Below are 16,050 nucleotides of genomic sequence, written 5' to 3' on the forward strand. Positions count from 1 at the left end.
CCACCCTTGTTTCAAAAATAGGGCCCATCTGTCCTGGCAGGCTTAAAGTGGCTCTGGCCCTGAGGCAGGGGCCTGACCAGGATGACCTCGAAGTCCCCTCCCAGCTCTAGGATTTCATGATTCCATGACATGGTCAGCAGTCCAGAGTGGCAGCATGAGGGCATCCTTTGAGGAGAGCAAGAGGAGCTCTAAATCATCTATCTCCTAAAACACAGAGTAAGAAGGGAGAGGCCCCTGGTGGCAGGCGGGGACCAGGCAACAGGAGAGGGAAGGGCAGCGTCCTGCAGGGATTAGCCCTCCCTGGCATCTTACTTTTTCAGAGGAGGAGACGGGATGGGGTTGGACCAGGCAGGGAAGAGGCAAGGGTCTGGACATTCCACCCATATCAGACCCAAAAGACAAGGGCAGCTGAGGGGCCCGGGCTGGAAGGAGGGCAGGCAGCTGTTTGATGGGCAGGATGTACTTAAACACTGCTCTCTTTTCACTAGGCAGACATGGAAAATCCGCATCAAGCTGGTAGCAGTAGGGGAGAGAAGTCAGAGCCTTCCTTCTGGCTAGCGGGGTGGGGTGGAGTGAGTCCGGGGGAGCCATGGGACGATGGAGACTGGTACTGCTCCTGGTTGGGCCCAGGGTCAGGAGGTGGGGTTAAGTGGATGGGACATCTCTTTGGCCTGGTAAGGCCTTTGTCTCTGAGAAGTACCCACGTTTGGGCCAGGAAGAGTGGGAACCCCCGTCCCTTCTTCCCTTGTGGGGTGGATGAGGAGAGTCTGTACTTTCAGAGAGGACCCAGGCCAAATTCCTTGAAAAGTTCTGATCTCATAATCCAGCCCCATCAGCGGGCTTATCACACCGCCTGGCCCTCACCCTCATTTGGGGTTCTTAAAGTCAGGATCCACTGACTAGCAGGGTTACCTAGAGCCCCTACTTCTCACCAAGGCCCCCATCTAGGCAGGCAGAGCAGGTGTGGTGAGAATTCATTCTTAGCAGGCTACAGGGGAGGCCAAATTCACCCTGATGACGTGACATTGTCTGTCAGGGGTCAATAGACAAACCCAAGATGCTACCCTGACCCCACCGCTTACAAGCTGTGTGATCTTAGGCCAGTCCCGTCATCTCTCTGAGTCTCAGTTTCCCCATCAGCTGGTGATAGAATAGTAACTACCTCCTTGATTTGTAGCAGGAATTAAAGGAGTTGGCCCACAGGGGACACCCAGTGAGGAGTGCAGCACACAATGTGTATAGCATTGCATCCATGTTAAGATACAGTTTCTAGTATCAGGGTGCATTGTATGGTTGATGGTTAGCATTTTGATATGACTTCAAAAGAAGGTGTGTCTCTGCTTGGAATTTCACCATTAGAGATTCAGTCCTTGGCCTCTGTGGTCTTCTGGAGTACCTGCTTCAAGGGAGAATGGCAATGTCCAAATGTGAGCTAAAGCTAAAAGGAAAAGAAGGTACTGCCCCACTTCTAGGCAGGCCCCTTGGTCATCATGATGATCTGGCCTTATGCCCCATCTCTTATGCTTTCCCTGATGCATTATGAAGAAGAGGCTGTCAGTTTTCCAGTTTGAGAATCCCTGGGCCTGGGAGGAGGACGGGGAGAGGAGCAGGGCATGGGCCCTGGGGGCAGAGGGAACACCTGCAGAGAAAGCCTGGAGGGTGGCGGCAGGGAACCCAGCTGAGCTGAACTAACTCTGTCCCTGCCAGGCCCCATAACCAGTAACCAATCTCCAGACACTGTCACTGCTCAGCCACGAAGCTTTGTGAACCCCGCCAGGATGATGTCTGGATACCAGGCAGGCCATTCCATCACTGACGGCCGCTTGGGCCATCCCAACAACACATCCTTTCCAGACCGAATTCCAGGCTAGACCAAATGCACCCTCCCGAATGAGGCTAAGAGCCTCAAGTGCCTCCATACCCAGAGTGGCTCTGGCTCAGAGTCCAGCAGCTGCAGCAGGTGCTCTGAGCAGCCCTTCAACCCCAGCCCCACTAGGCTTCCGCTAGGGAGAATCTGCATGGGCCGGCCCTACTACTCCAAGTACTCAGAAACAAGTCACCTGGTGAACCCCAAGGTGACCAGATAGCCCACTTTCCAGGGCAGCCCCTGCTGCCTGCTCTGTAGGGATTGTCCCTCGGACTCCTCCAGCCCCACCTTCCTGGACCAGCTCATCAAAGGCATCAACTACCTGGACCGATCCACCAATGCCTGTAACAGCTGCCACAAGACATTGCAGAGCCTGCCAAAACTTGCAGCCAACTACCTGGAAACGGCTGCCAGCTCCCTCAACCTAGACCACCAAGACCACCCCTTGCCCTAAAGTTACTCCCGAAGTTACACCTGCATGGTTCTGTCACTCAGGGGTGCCAGCGCCCTGCAGTGCCTGGATGACTCCGCCAACATGAGTTATCTGCACAGGTCTCATTGCAAGAACTTCACTACTGTGCTGCCGCGAGGGCCGCATACAAAGCTGCCTGAACTCCCTTTGCCTGGCAATGGGCTGTTTGCCTTAGGTTGTCTGCCCAAGGTGTGGGAAGCAATCTGCTCAGGCTGGTGTGCCCCTGAGCCCATCTCCAAACCCCCAAGCTGGTGGTGACACCGACGCCAACCGTGAAATAGACACATGCCCCTCAGGCTACAGTTGTGAAAAATAAATCGTCTGTGGCAAAATACTTCTTCTAAGACTTTGTTAGAGGGGAATTGTCATTTACATCAGGGTTATAAACTAAAGGGCCTCTGGGGCCAGGCAGGGAAAAGTGAAATGAGAGAATTAGGCTGGGCAGTAGCAGGGAGTGATAGAGACTGTGGCGGAGAGGGACTGCCTAGTCTAAACCCACCTCTCGAATGGGTTGAGGACTTTATAAGAGAATCCAGGGAACTGATTTTTTTTTTTTTTTTTTTTGAGACTGAGTCTTGCTCTGTTGCCCAGGCTGGAGTGCAGTGGCGCCATCTCGGTTCACTACAACCTCCGCCTTCTGGGTTCAAGCGATTCTCCTACCTCAGCCTCCTGAGTAGCTGGGATTACAGGGACATGCCCCCATGCCCAGCTAATTTTTGTATTTTTAGTAGAGACAGAGTTTCACCATGTTGGTCAAGCTGGTCTTGAACTCCTGACCTCATGATCTGTCTGCCTCAGCCTCCCAAAGTGCTGGGATTACAGGCATGAGCCACTGCACCCGGCCTCAGGGACCTGATTTTTGTATGTCAGTGACAAATTTTAAAATGTCATGATGCTCTGTGGGCTGAACAAAAATACTTGCAGGCTAAATGTGAAGCCCACAGGTCTCAGCTTGGAATCTCTGGTTTAGATCCTGAATGGATCACTGAGGAGGTTGCTGGCCTCCCTTAGCCTCGGTTGCCCCATGTGAAGAAACGGACTGTCTGTCCATTCCCAACTGCTATGTGTATTCCTCTCTTTTCAGGATTGTTGATTTCAGCACAGTCCCGTGTGAGCAGAAATGTAGAATTAATACTAGAAGAACGATAACAAGCACTCATAGAGTACTTATTATACAGCAGGAACTGTTCTAAGTACTTGATATATGTTTATTCTTTTAAAGGTGTGATTTTAATGATCAGGGCCTAGGTTAGACACAGAATAAAGCTTCCTGGTGGCAGGTGTGAGAGGCGTTGGAACAGGCCATGAGGGATAGTAGCAGGTAGTTGGATGGCCCTTTTTGGGAAATCTCTGCAGAGTGGTTCTCTCTGTGTTAAGGGAGGGCTGGAAGGGTCAAGATGAGCTGATCCCCTTTTCCCACTACGCTGAATTTCTTGCTGGGAATATCTGGGAAAATATTCCCTGGGCCACCAAGAGCTGCAACTGAGCTCCTTCAGAGACCCAGCTGAGCCTCGTGCTGGAACATAGGGCATTCAGCAACCCGCCATCCTGCTGGCTAAGGGACCCTGGAGATGGGGATTCCAGCCTAGTCCCACCACTAGCCTGCCCTGAGATCATCTTGGACATATCACTTCTCACTCCAGTCCTCGGATTCCCCATCTGTAACAAGGGTGCAGTAGCTCTGATGATCTCCAAGGGCCCTTAGACTCTGGTGTTTCTGAGTGTCTCCTCTTGGTCCTGGGCCAGGCCTGGAGCCTCTCAGGCTGAGGATTGAGAGTACCTACACCCAAGAACTCAGGCCTTCTGTACCCTGAGCCATCTTCTCAGGCTACCCAGGGGCCATTTCAGGCCTTAGCCCCCATTTCTATATGGTGATAAACTTCAAGCTTCAGATCTCTTATTGCTTGAGCTCTCCTTGCAACCCTGGCAATGTGAAGGCCAATAGCAGCTCAGACTTCAGAATGGGACTGACCTTGAGATAATGCAGAACCTGGAGGCCCACCAGGTTCCATGGTGTTTGGAGCCAGTGGCCAGTCAGAGAAAGTGACAAACCTGAGTATCCCCACCATGAGGTCACCACAGTGGTCCCAGGGCAGGAGGAGGGAAAGGGCCAAACTCCTGGCCCACTGAATTCACCCTCCCTTCTATTCCATCTCTGGAGGACAAGGGCAATCCTCCCTGGGCCCACAGTGTAGCATATGGCATACTCCTTTCTCTGTTGCACCCCTTCCCTCCTCAGGGAGAAGACTTTGGCCTTAGTCTGGTGGGTTCTCATCTTGCCAATGACCCATTCCCCAGGTGAACATGTGCAGGAAAACAGCTTGTTAGAATCCATTTGGCCTAGTTCAGGAGACAGTTCAAGGGTGTCCCGACTCCCAAAGCCTCTGTCTGGCCATCCAAAGCCACACTTCCCATTCCAGGGCTGTATTTTCCTGGTTCCAGAGGCCTCAGAGCGGTCTGTCCGTGACTCTCCTGGAGATGCTCACCTCCAAAACAGTGCACTTTCTCCCAATGAGAGTGTAAGATCCTTGCCTAGGGTGCTGCTCTTAAGGTCTCTAGTATCTAGTCCACTTCTGGCTCGTGATAGGGACTTGAATATTAGATTAATGTTGATTGCAGACCTTGCGCTCAATAGGTGCCCAGTAATAATAACTAGTATCATCCTAAGGATGATTGCAGGGTCTCATGCAATGGATATTCAATAATTAACAATAGTAATGATGACAGCCAACATTAATTAAGCTCTTGGTTTTTTGTTTTTTGCTTTTTTCTTTTTTTTTTTTTTTTTTTTTTGAGACAGAGTCTTGCTCTGTCACCCAGGCTGGAGTGCAGTGGCACAATCTCGGCTCACTGCAACCTCCGCCTCCTGGGTTCAAGTGATTCTCCTGCCTCAGCCTCCTGAGCAGCTGGGATTACAGGCATGCACCACCACATCAGCTAATTTTTGTATTTTTAGTAGAGACGGGGTTTCACCATTTTGGCCAGGCTGGTCTCGAACTCCTGACCTCATGATCCGCCTGCCTCGGCCTCCCAAAGTGCTGGGATTACAGGCGTGAGCCACCGCGCCCGGCCTGCTTTTTGTTTTTGTTTTTTTTTTTTTGAGATGGAGTCTCGCTCCATTGCCCAGGCTGGAGTGCAGTGGCACTATCTTGGCTCACTGTAACCTCCAACTCCTGGGTTCAAGTGATTCTCCTGCCTCAGCCTCCTGAGCAGCTGGGATTACAGGCATGCACCACCACATCAGCTAATTTTTGTATTTTTAGTAGAGACGGGGTTTCACCGTGTTAGCCAGGATGGTCTCGATCTCCTGACCTCGTGATCCGCCTGCCTCGGCCTCCCAAAGTGCTGGGATTACAGGCGTGAGCCACCGCGCCCGGCCTGCTTTTTGTTTTTGTTTTTTTTTTTTTGAGATGGAGTCTCGCTCCATTGCCCAGGCTGGAGTGCAGTGGCACTATCTTGGCTCACTGTAACCTCCAACTCCTGGGTTCAAGTGATTCTCCTGCCTCAGCCTCCTGAGCAGCTGGGATTACAGGCATGCACCACCACATCAGCTAATTTTTGTATTTTTAGTAGAGACGGGGTTTCACCATTTTGGCCAGGCTGGTCTCGAACTCCTGACCTCGTGATCCACCTGCCTCAGCCTCCCAAAGTGCTGGGATTACAGATGTGAGCGACCGCGCCTGGCCTGTTTTTTTTGTTTGTTTGTTTGTTTTTCTGAGACGGTGTCTCGCTCTGTCGCCCAGGCTGGAGTACAGTGGCACAATCTTGGTTCATTTCAACCTCTGCTTCCCAGGGTCAAGTGATTCTCCTGCCTCAGCCTCCTGAGCAGCTGGGATTACAGGTGCCCACTGCCATGACTGGCTAATTTTTGTATTTTTTAGTAGAGATGGGATTTCACTGTGTTGGCCAGGCTGATCTCGAACTCTTGACCTCAAGTGATCCACCCACCTTGGCCTCCCGAAATGCTGGGATTACAGCATGAGCCACCGCCCCTGGCTGCACAGCAACTCTTTAAGAATGGTACCATTATCCTTATTTTACAGATTAGCAAACTGAGGCACAGAGTGGTCAGGTATAAATGATTATAATAAAGATGATTAAAGTGCACGGAACACAGTGGCTTTTCAGAAAATGGTATTAACATTACGGAGTACTATATGCATAATAGGTACACAATAATGTAATTCTTTTCATGGGGACAACATCTTGCAAGCAGAAGGCGTTCTGCAAATGCACACAGTAGGTGCTCAATGAACGGTAGATGTCATTATAGAGCCTTGTACTGAGTAGGTGCTCAAATGAGGTTTTCCCATTCGTTGGGGATTGGATTGTATCCCAGAGAGACAGGATCTTGGTCCTTGGCCCAAACTGCTTCTCAGGATAGATACTCACTGTTCACAAATCCCTTCCACAAGTTATTCAGCCGGAGTCCAGGGAAAATAAGCCTGTTAGGGAAGGTCCTCTGCGCCGCATGGCCATGCAGAGGCCACAGGAAGCCTCCTGGGTCTACAGTTCAAGCCATGCATCTGCAGGGTCCATGTAAACAGGAAGCAGCATGCTGGCTGCAGACAATGCCACAGCCTGCTATACTGTCCCCCTTGTGTTCAGGAGTGGCCTTGGTGTCCCCGTGGCAGGGAGTGGCCGAGGAAACTCTTTCACACCTGCAGAAGTACGTCACCCATTGAGCACTCACACTGTGTGCCAGGCATGCTGCCGAGGCCTGAAACACAGGCTCTCAACCCTCCCCAGCCTGCCAGGCTAGGTTTCAGTGCCCCATTTTGCAGAGGGGGAAACTGAGGCTTAGTGAGAGGAAGTGACTGCCCAAGCGCCTGCAGTCGGTGGCAGACCTGGGATTTCAACCCAGGGTTCTAGCCCTCAACCAATGTCCTTTTCATACAAAGTATAGCTTCTTTTTATTTATTTATTTATTTATTTTTATTACAATAGTTTTGGGGAAGAGGTGGTGTTTGCTTAGCTGGATAAGTTCTTTAGTGGTGATTTATGAGATTTTGGTGCACTCATCATCCAAGCAGTGTACACTATACCCAGTGTGTAATATTTTATCCCTCATCCCCCTCCCATCCTTCCCCCTACCAAGTCCCCAAAGTTCATTTTATCATTCTTATGCCTTTGCATCCTCACAGCTTAGCTCCCACTTTTTTTTTTTTCTTTCTGAGATGAAGTCTCACTCTTGTTGCCCAGGCTGGAGTACAGTGGCGCGATTTGGGCTCACTGCAACCTTTGCCTCCCAGGTTCAAGCGATTCTCCTGCCTCAGCCTCCCCAGTAGCTGGGATTACAGGCACCCGCCACCATGCCCGGATAATTTTTTGTATTTTTAGTAGATATGGGGTTTCATCATGTGGCCAGGCTGGCCTTGAACTCCTGATCTCAGGCAATCCATCCGCCTCAGCTTCCCAAAGTGCTGGGATTACAGGCCTGAGCCACCGCGCCCGGCCAGCTCCCACTTGTAAGTGAAAACATATGATGTCCGATTTTTCCATTTCTGAGTTACTTCACTCAGAACAACGGTCTCCAACTCCATCTAAGTTGCTGCAAATGCCGTTATTCCATTCCTTTTCATGGTTGAGTAGCATTTCATGGTCAAAGTGCAGTTTCTTTTCTTTTTTCTTTTTCTTTTTTTTTGAGATAGAATCTTGCTCTGTGGCCCAGACTGAAGGACAATGGCGTGATCTTGGCTCACTGCAACCTCTGCCTCCCAGGTTCAAGAGATTCTCCTGCCTCAGCCTCCCAAGTAGCTGTAATTACAGGCATCCACCACCACGCCTGGCTAATTTTTGTATTTTTTAGTAGAGATGGGATTTCACCATGTTGACCAGGCTGGTCTTGAACTGCTGACCTCACATGATCCACCTGCCTTGGCCTCCCAAAGTTCTGGGATTACAGGGTGAGCTGCTGTGCCTGGCCCAATTTCTTTCTTAGTATTTATTAAACAAATTCAAAGAGAAAGAGGAGTAAATCTTGGTCTCCAAAATATGTAGTAAATTAGAAAAAGCAAGGATGGTATTTAACATGGGTTTGGGCTGTCCCACAATACCGGTGTTCTGAACAGGGCAGAGTAAACCTGGAACATGCTCTTTCCAGTAAATAGGAAACAAAGGGAGAAATTTCCTCGAAGGTCATCTACGGTATCAGTTGCCCAATCCAATAATCTCTGCATCATTTGGTATCATTGGGTATAACTGCATGACATTAAATTTTTTTGTATATTTAAAAAAATCTGGTGTGGTCCTTTTCAAACAGACAATTTGATGTCACTTCTGTGGTTCTAGAAAATAAAAGCAGCTTTTTGGCTGGGCGTGGTGGCTCGAGCCTGTAATCCTAGCACTTTTGGAGGCCGAGACGGGAGGATTGCTTGAGCTCAGGAATTCAGAACCAGTCTGGGTGACATGGCGAAATCCCGTCTCTACTGAAAATACAAAAATTAGCCGGGCGTGGTGGTGTGCATCTTTCATCCCAGCTACTTGGGAGGCTGAGGTGGGAGGATTGCCTGAGCCTGGGAGGTAGAGGCTTCAGTGAGCCGAGATTATGCCACTGCACTCCAGCCTGGGAGACAGAGTGAGACCCTATCTCACAAAAAAAAAAGAAAAGAGAAATTGAAAAGAAATGCAGCTTTTTTATTACCAAGTTGTGTGTGCCAGAGAGAGACGCTCATCTTACTCCACCCCAAATCTTTCCTCATGGGCCTAACTCTCCTAAGCCTCAGCCCTCCCCATCCCTCACCCCATTCCTGGACCTTCCTTGATCCCTTACTGCCTCTTCTGTCTTCACAGGACTGGTCCTGCTTGCTTTACCTAAGAAACATAAAAAGGAGGCCTGAGTGGCAACCTACCTGCACCTTAAAATGCACCCGCACTCCCCCGTCAGCTGAAATCTGCAGAAGCAGCAAAGTGCCTCCGCCGTGTGCTGTCCCTGAGCGGGTACCACCATTTTTGGCAAACTCTTTAACAGCCTCCCAGGCCCCTCCCAACAGGGCAGGAATTTCTGGTGAACAATTGAACAAAGCCGGGAACTGGAAGAGAGAAGGCACAGGACATTCCAAAAGGATTTCTCTCAAGCTCCAAAAGACAACATGCGGGAACACTGCAGAAAGCTCACAGCCGAGCAAAGAAAATCATGAAAGGGACGGAAAATCCGTCTAGGAGGAAGGGCAGTGCAGGCTGCAGGAAGGAACAAGGGACTGGGGGTGGTCAGGAGGCCTGGGTGGGAGGCCTCTCTCTGCCACTTGTATCCCTGCGGAGGCCATTCCACCTCCCTAGCCTTGGATTTGTGGTCCTCAAAAACTGAGGGAGCTGCAAAGTGAACACACGGATCCACACACAGCCATTCATAGCAATGCCCTTGTGAATGACAAAGACCTGGAAACAGCCCAAATAGCCAACATTTCCATCAGTCACATAATGAATGGTAGTGTGTTGATGAGACACGATACCAAACGATTATCAGAAATATTGTGTGCAAAGGCAATGTCTTTGTTTGTTTGTTTGTTTGTTTCGAGACAGAGTTTCACTCTTGTTGCCCAAGCTGGAGTGCAGTGGTGTGATCTCAGCTCACTGCATCCTCTGTCTTCCGGGTTCAAGCAATTCTCTTTTCTCAGCCTCCCAAGCAACTGGGATTACAGTCGCACACTACTACACCCAGTTAATTTTTTGTGTTTTTAATAGAAACGGGGTTTCACCATGTTAGCCAGGCTGGTCTCAAACGCCTGACCTCAGGTGATCCGCCCACCTTGGACTCCCAAAGTGCTGGAACTACAGGCGTGAGCCACCGTGCCCTACAGCAAAGGCAATGTCAATGCCATTCAAAGTAGCTGGCCCAGGAATTGTTCATGGGCATCATCCGTCACAAAGAGCTTGCACCAGAATATAAATCTATGTGCTGCTTCCAATATGGGACAAGAATGGTCAGGAAAAAAAAAGTGTCAACTGAGCTAAACTGTCACTAAGCTGTGCTTACTGAAACAGTTGATATATACCTGGAGCAAACTCCTTATCTCAGACTGGTAATAAACAGTTTGGGGACTGGCACCACAGACTCATTTTTAAGTAGCTCTGTTCCTTCCTGACACATAGAACGTGTTTATCTAAAAAATATTCAGTGAGAAGGGCCGTGCACAGTGGCTCACGCCTGTAATCCCAGCACTTTGGGAGGCCGAGGCGGGCGGATCACAAGGTCAGGAGATAGAGACCATCTTGGCTAACATGGTGAAACCCTGTCTCTACTAAAAATACAAAAAAGTTAGCCAGGCGTGGTGGCGGGCGCCTGTAGTCCCACCTACTTGGGAGGCTGAGGCTGGAGAATGGCGAATGGCATGAACCCGGGAGATGGAGCTTGCAGTGAGCCGAGATCGTGCCATTGCACTCCAGCGCGGGCAACAGAGCAAGACTCCGTCTCAAAAAAAAAAAAAGTTTGGTGGGAAAAGCAAGACATGAAATCGTACATATGCATCGAAACGTACACAATGAGATCAAATGCATAATGTCTACACTGACGAGGGAAGGGAAAGGAGCATTTGTGGAGCTCTAACCATGAGCCCTGCACAGAAGTCTTCTATAGCTGAAGTAGGGGCTAGCAGGCAGGAATGTGAGGGCGTGTACGGAGCTGTAAGAATTCCAGCCTGGCTGGAGGGGATGGGAGGGGTGGGAGTGGAGAGCCATGAGTGCAAATTCAAATTACAAAGACCATCTATGGTCAGCTCAGGAGCCAGGCTCTAGGGCAGCATTCGCAAAGTGTTATGAGAAACCCCAGCCCTTTAAGATTTTAAAAGGATTTTCCATAAAAACCACTGGGTTGTGCTCTCAAAGAGGTTGAGGAAGGCTGGATTAAATATAGTTGCAGAGGCGACCTCACTGGAGGCCTGTTCAGAAACCTTCCTGCTTTGGTGTCCCTTGAGATGGTCAAAGTGTGGGAGAGAGTGCAGGGTACCCAAACTTCTTTGACCAAAGAACCTCTTTTTCAAAGAGCATCTCAGAGGTACAGTGTGGGGACCCTGCCTTGGGCCTGGGACCCCAGTCCAAGAAAGTGATTGATAATGCTGAAGGGCAGTGGGGAAATAGCAAGTTGGGGCAGGGGGTCAAATCCACAAAGGCACTTTCAGAAGATTCACGCTTCTTCCTGAGCTGGGAGAAGCGCACTTCTGCCTGGCCAGAGTTGAGAACAGCCCACGGGGAGGCAGAATGGGTGTGGTTGAGAACAGGAGTTCTAGAATCAGACCGACATGGACAGGAATCCTGGTTCTACCTCTTACTGACTGCATGACCTGGGCAAGCTGCTTCGTCTCCTGGGCCTCAGTTTTCCCGGCTGGAAAGGATGGGGGATAATAAAATATACTGCCTTGCCTGCTTATTCCCCAGGGTTTATCTTTGTTCCAAGCACAAACCAGAACAGGGACATTTACACTGTGTGCCATGTTTGAACCAACTTACTTGTTCTTTCATTTAAGTAACAATTATCCAAATGCCAACTCTGTGCCACACACTGGGCTCTTCACAGGGGATATAATCGGGGCCAAGACAGAAACAAGACCTTCATGCCCTCTGCCTTCATTATGCCTCATAACATTAAATGATCTTCCAAATAATTACAATGGTCAAAAATGCTACAAGGAAAGCATGGCGGGGGGACTGTGGGAAAGTGTGGTGGGGAACACGACCTAGCTTGGGAGGTCAGAGAAGGTTTCTATGGTAATGTGATGTTTGGACTCAATCTTAAGGGGGAGTACAGTGAAAGGGGGATGGGTGTTAACTGGGAAAAGCACTTAGGAGAAGGAACAGCATCTGCAAAGACCATGGTGGGGAAAGGATGTGGCTGGATTGATGGTCAGGACTAGATCATGCCAGGCCTTGTGGGGTCCCTGCCCACTTAGACCCACGTCCTGCCTCCTCTTCCTCCTCTTCTTCAGCACTATGTTATTCTTTCCTCTCCTCCATCTCAACTCTCTTTCACACCAATTTCTGACTCTCCATTTTCACCCAAGGACATATTGTTACTCTGTTAGCATTTGTTTTCCCACCCGGGCATGGAAACTCTTGTGGGTAGTGTTTAGTTTCATTATTGAATGAATGTAGGGACACAGTTAGCCTTACAGTGCCTTCATTCATACTAGCAAAAGGTACCTATTCTGGGCCGGGTGCAGTGGCTCATGTCTGTAATCCCAGCACTTTGGGAGGCCGAGACGGGTGGAACACTTGAAGTCAGGAGTTCGAGACCAGCCTGGCCAACATGGTGAAACCCCATCTCTACTAAAAATACAAAAATTAGCCAGGTGTGGTGGCGGGCGCCTGTTATCCCAGCTACTTGGGAGGCTGAGGCAGGAGAATCGCTTGAACCCAGGAGGCAGAGGTTGCAGTGAGTTGAGATCATGTCACTGCACTCCAACCTGGGTGACAGAGCGAGACTCTGTCTCAAGAAAAAAAAAAAAGTACCCATTCTGGGCATATGTAGCCCCACAACAGGGCCCATTACAGTTCCTATTTGCCCACTTGGCTGCATACCCTTGTTCAGTGAACAACCTGCCCAGCTGTCCACTGCAGCCCTGAATGAATGAATGAATGAATGGACAAACAAATGTGATTAAGATGAGTGATAAGCTCTCAGGCAGAGAAAAGATTTGGAATGGGAGTGGAAGCCAGGAGAAGATGAGTCCTATTGAATTTGGAGGAGTGGACAGGTAAGCCACAGACTCCAGCTGCTGGTTCCAGAACCCCCAACACCTATTCTCAGAAGTCAGGCTGTTTGACTGTTTCTGCCTATCCAAGTTCTTACAGTCTCTCCCTGCCCAGGGAACCTCATACGAGACTTGAGTTGTTTCCTCGAGTGTGACCAGCGCCCTGAACTCTGTATACGCACAGAGAGATTATGGGTGCCTCCAAGGTTTTGTCAAGCACAGAAGGCCTTGCGCCTGCTCCTCTTCTTAGCCATATGAGGAGATAGCCAGGCTCTAGACAAAGCAACTTGAGAGCATTTGCTAAACATATCGAGGACTGCAAACGAAAACAGACCCAGCCAAATCCCTTAGTGGGAAGGAGAGGACGCAGAATAAATAGGTGGATGACCAATCCTCCGCTGCTGGAGCCGCCCTGGAAGACTTTCTCAACATGCCGCATTTCCCTGCTTTCTGCGTGTCAGCCCAGCTCCTTCCAGTCCCCAGTCGGCCTTACCATCTCTTTCCTCAACCCCTTTGAGGAAGCAAGACTTATAGCTCTGGGTTAGTCTTGACCAAACGTCTACAAAGGGTTGCTTGTTTGCCTTTTTTTTCCCCCTTTGCTCATGAGCAAATCATCCAAGAAGCCAAAGCTCTGATACTTAAAGGGCCCGAGGTAGGGAACAGACACTGAGGCAGCTCATGAAATGCGATTTGTCACGGATGCTGACAAATCCACGGACAGGCAAGGCCTTGGAAAAATCCTGCCACTAGGGCTGGCCACCTGCCAGCTCTGAAGTCAGTGGAGTTTTGAAGCCTTTCTCATCAGACAGGGAGTTTCCAAGCGCAAACCTGGTGTACTCTCCCCTCAAGTGGGAGGTCCCTGGGGTGGCTGTGGAGGCTGCTCCTCTATCAGACCTGAGCTCCCCAATGGCCGAGTCATGTCTCTCTCTTTAGACTGGGAACACACCAGAAATAGTAATAAGAGAAATGGCTGCCACTTATTTCATGTTTACCATGTGTCTGAAATGGCTGTGTTTTTTAAAAGAAATCTATTAATTCATCTTAATTCTCATAACAACACTAAGAGAGAAGTCTTAACGTTATTCTCATTTTCTACATGCAGAGACTGAGACATGGAAGTTGAGTAATGTGCTCAAGATTGCACGGCTAGGTGGTATGGAGGCAGGATTCTCTATCAGACTGACGACGATTCCGGGACAGGGACAGTTCTTCCCCACACCTCTATCAGATTAAGAGTTTGCTGAGGGCCAAGATTGGGCATCCCTCCTCTGTCCACCCCTATCTCCCTGTGTGGATCAGAGATAGACCTTATTCAGTGCTGTGCCTGGAGCCTGGGTTGGGGCCAGGGAGTTGGCCTGACTACTCTGGATGCAGTTTCTGTTCTTTACAACTCTGAGCTGGTCCTGCAGAAATATGCCCTACAGGGCAGAGAATAACTCAATCTTTTGGACATAGGGTATTTATCTGGGATGGGGGTCAGGATGCCAGTGTTTTTTCAAACCCCCAGATGCCTGGATGAGAGGCTCCAATGTGCCTGGGAGCCTGCGGACCCCTATCACAGGGAACATAGCTTCCGGAGCCAGGCCTGGTGCTGCCCAGTGAGCTGGGCATTTCCTTCTGTCCACAGATCACCTCACTCCTGGCTACAAACCCAGCCATGAGTTTCTGGAACCTAGCAACTCTCACAGGAAACAATGGAAACTTCAGTTTTATTCTCCTCCTCTATCATTACTCAAAAGGTTTTCCTCAGAGCTACACACACATAGTTTTCCTCTCCACCCATCAGCCTGGGGCTGCCCTGGAAATTTCAGGCAGAATAGGGGAGCTCAGAGTAGGCAATGGAGAGGCCCAGGGACTTGGTGCTGTTTGCTGCCTGCGGCTGGGTGGGAGACAGATCATAGGGCTGTGATTTTACCATCTACCGAGCATCTGTGATGGGGCTTTGGCAGGGTCTGTCTGTGTCTGGGCCTGGGTGTGTGAGTTGGTGTGGTTCTGGCTCTGGGGCTGTGATTTATGTAACTCAAAGTTGGTGTGTGAGTGATTTACATGGAAAATGGTGCAGGTGGGGCAGGCAGCTCAGTTCAGTACCCAGTGCCCACTATGAGGCACTGTGATTAGTGGGTGAGAACACGTAAAAAATTCAGGCTGAGGCTGGGTGCGGTGGCTCACGCCTGTAATCCCAGCACTTTGGGAGGCCAAGGCGGGCAGATCACGAGGTCAGGAATTCGAGACCAGACTGGCCAACATGGTGAAACCCCCCATCTCTACTAAAAATTAAAAAATTAGCCAGGCGTGGTGGCACACCTGTAATCCCAGCTATTCAGGAGGCTGAGGCGGAGAATCGCTTGAACCCGGAGGCGGAAGTTGCAGTGAGCCAAGATCACACCACCGCACTCCAGCCTGGGGATAAAGCAAGATTCCTTCTCAAACAAACAAACAAACAAACAAAAAACAGGCTGGTTAGCATTCAGGCAATGACGTGGGCCTGTGTGTGAAATGTGCGTGCCTGCGAGGAATCTGTGTGAAAAGGCGTCCTCCCGCTCAGTGACTTATTGGGATGTATGCGTGAATCTGTGTGACATGGGAACAAGCCTGTGAGGGGCTCAGTGTGGTGTGAGGGCTGTCCCCTGTGTCCCTGGTGGAGGTGAGAGTCTGGAAGCGAGTTAAGTGTGCGTGTGAGCAGTGAGGATTGTTCGTACTTGAGAGTTGGGTCTGTTCCCGGGTAGTGCACGAGTGTGTTCGTTCAGTAAAGTTATGATATGAAGGTGTTCTTAGGTGTGGAAGCTGGCGTGCACGTGTGGCGCGGAGTGCCAGCTGCGTGCGTGTGAGCGTGGGAAGGAGATCCCGGGGTCCTCAAAAGCTGCGCGAGTGGAGTCGGCCGTGCCGGGCGTGCAGGGGTGTGGAAGTCGGCGGGGCGCGCGGGGAAGCGGGGGAGCCGGGGATCGGGGAGGAGAGAGCGACTGGACCGGCGGCCCCATACCATGCCCGGGTTCCGGGCCCCCGGTCCCCCGCCCCGTCCCATCCCA

The 16,050-nt window shown here is 50.3% G+C and overlaps 1 protein-coding gene across 1 annotated transcript in view; it reads left to right on the forward strand.

Annotated features, from left to right (window-relative positions):
* Window positions 1-2,345: 2,345 nt before the first annotated feature.
* Window positions 2,346-16,050, forward strand: part of HSPG2 (heparan sulfate proteoglycan 2) — a 141,422-nt gene continuing 127,717 nt past the window's right edge. The window contains exon 1 of the mRNA XM_011934064.1: window positions 2,346-2,528. Coding sequence (XP_011789454.1) covers window positions 2,346-2,528 — 183 coding nt within the window. The remainder of the gene's footprint in view (window positions 2,529-16,050) is intronic.

The sequence above is a fragment of the Colobus angolensis genome, unplaced genomic scaffold, assembly GCF_000951035.1.
Source record: "Colobus angolensis palliatus isolate OR3802 unplaced genomic scaffold, Cang.pa_1.0 Scaffold130, whole genome shotgun sequence".
Classification (NCBI taxonomy): domain Eukaryota; kingdom Metazoa; phylum Chordata; class Mammalia; order Primates; family Cercopithecidae; genus Colobus; species Colobus angolensis.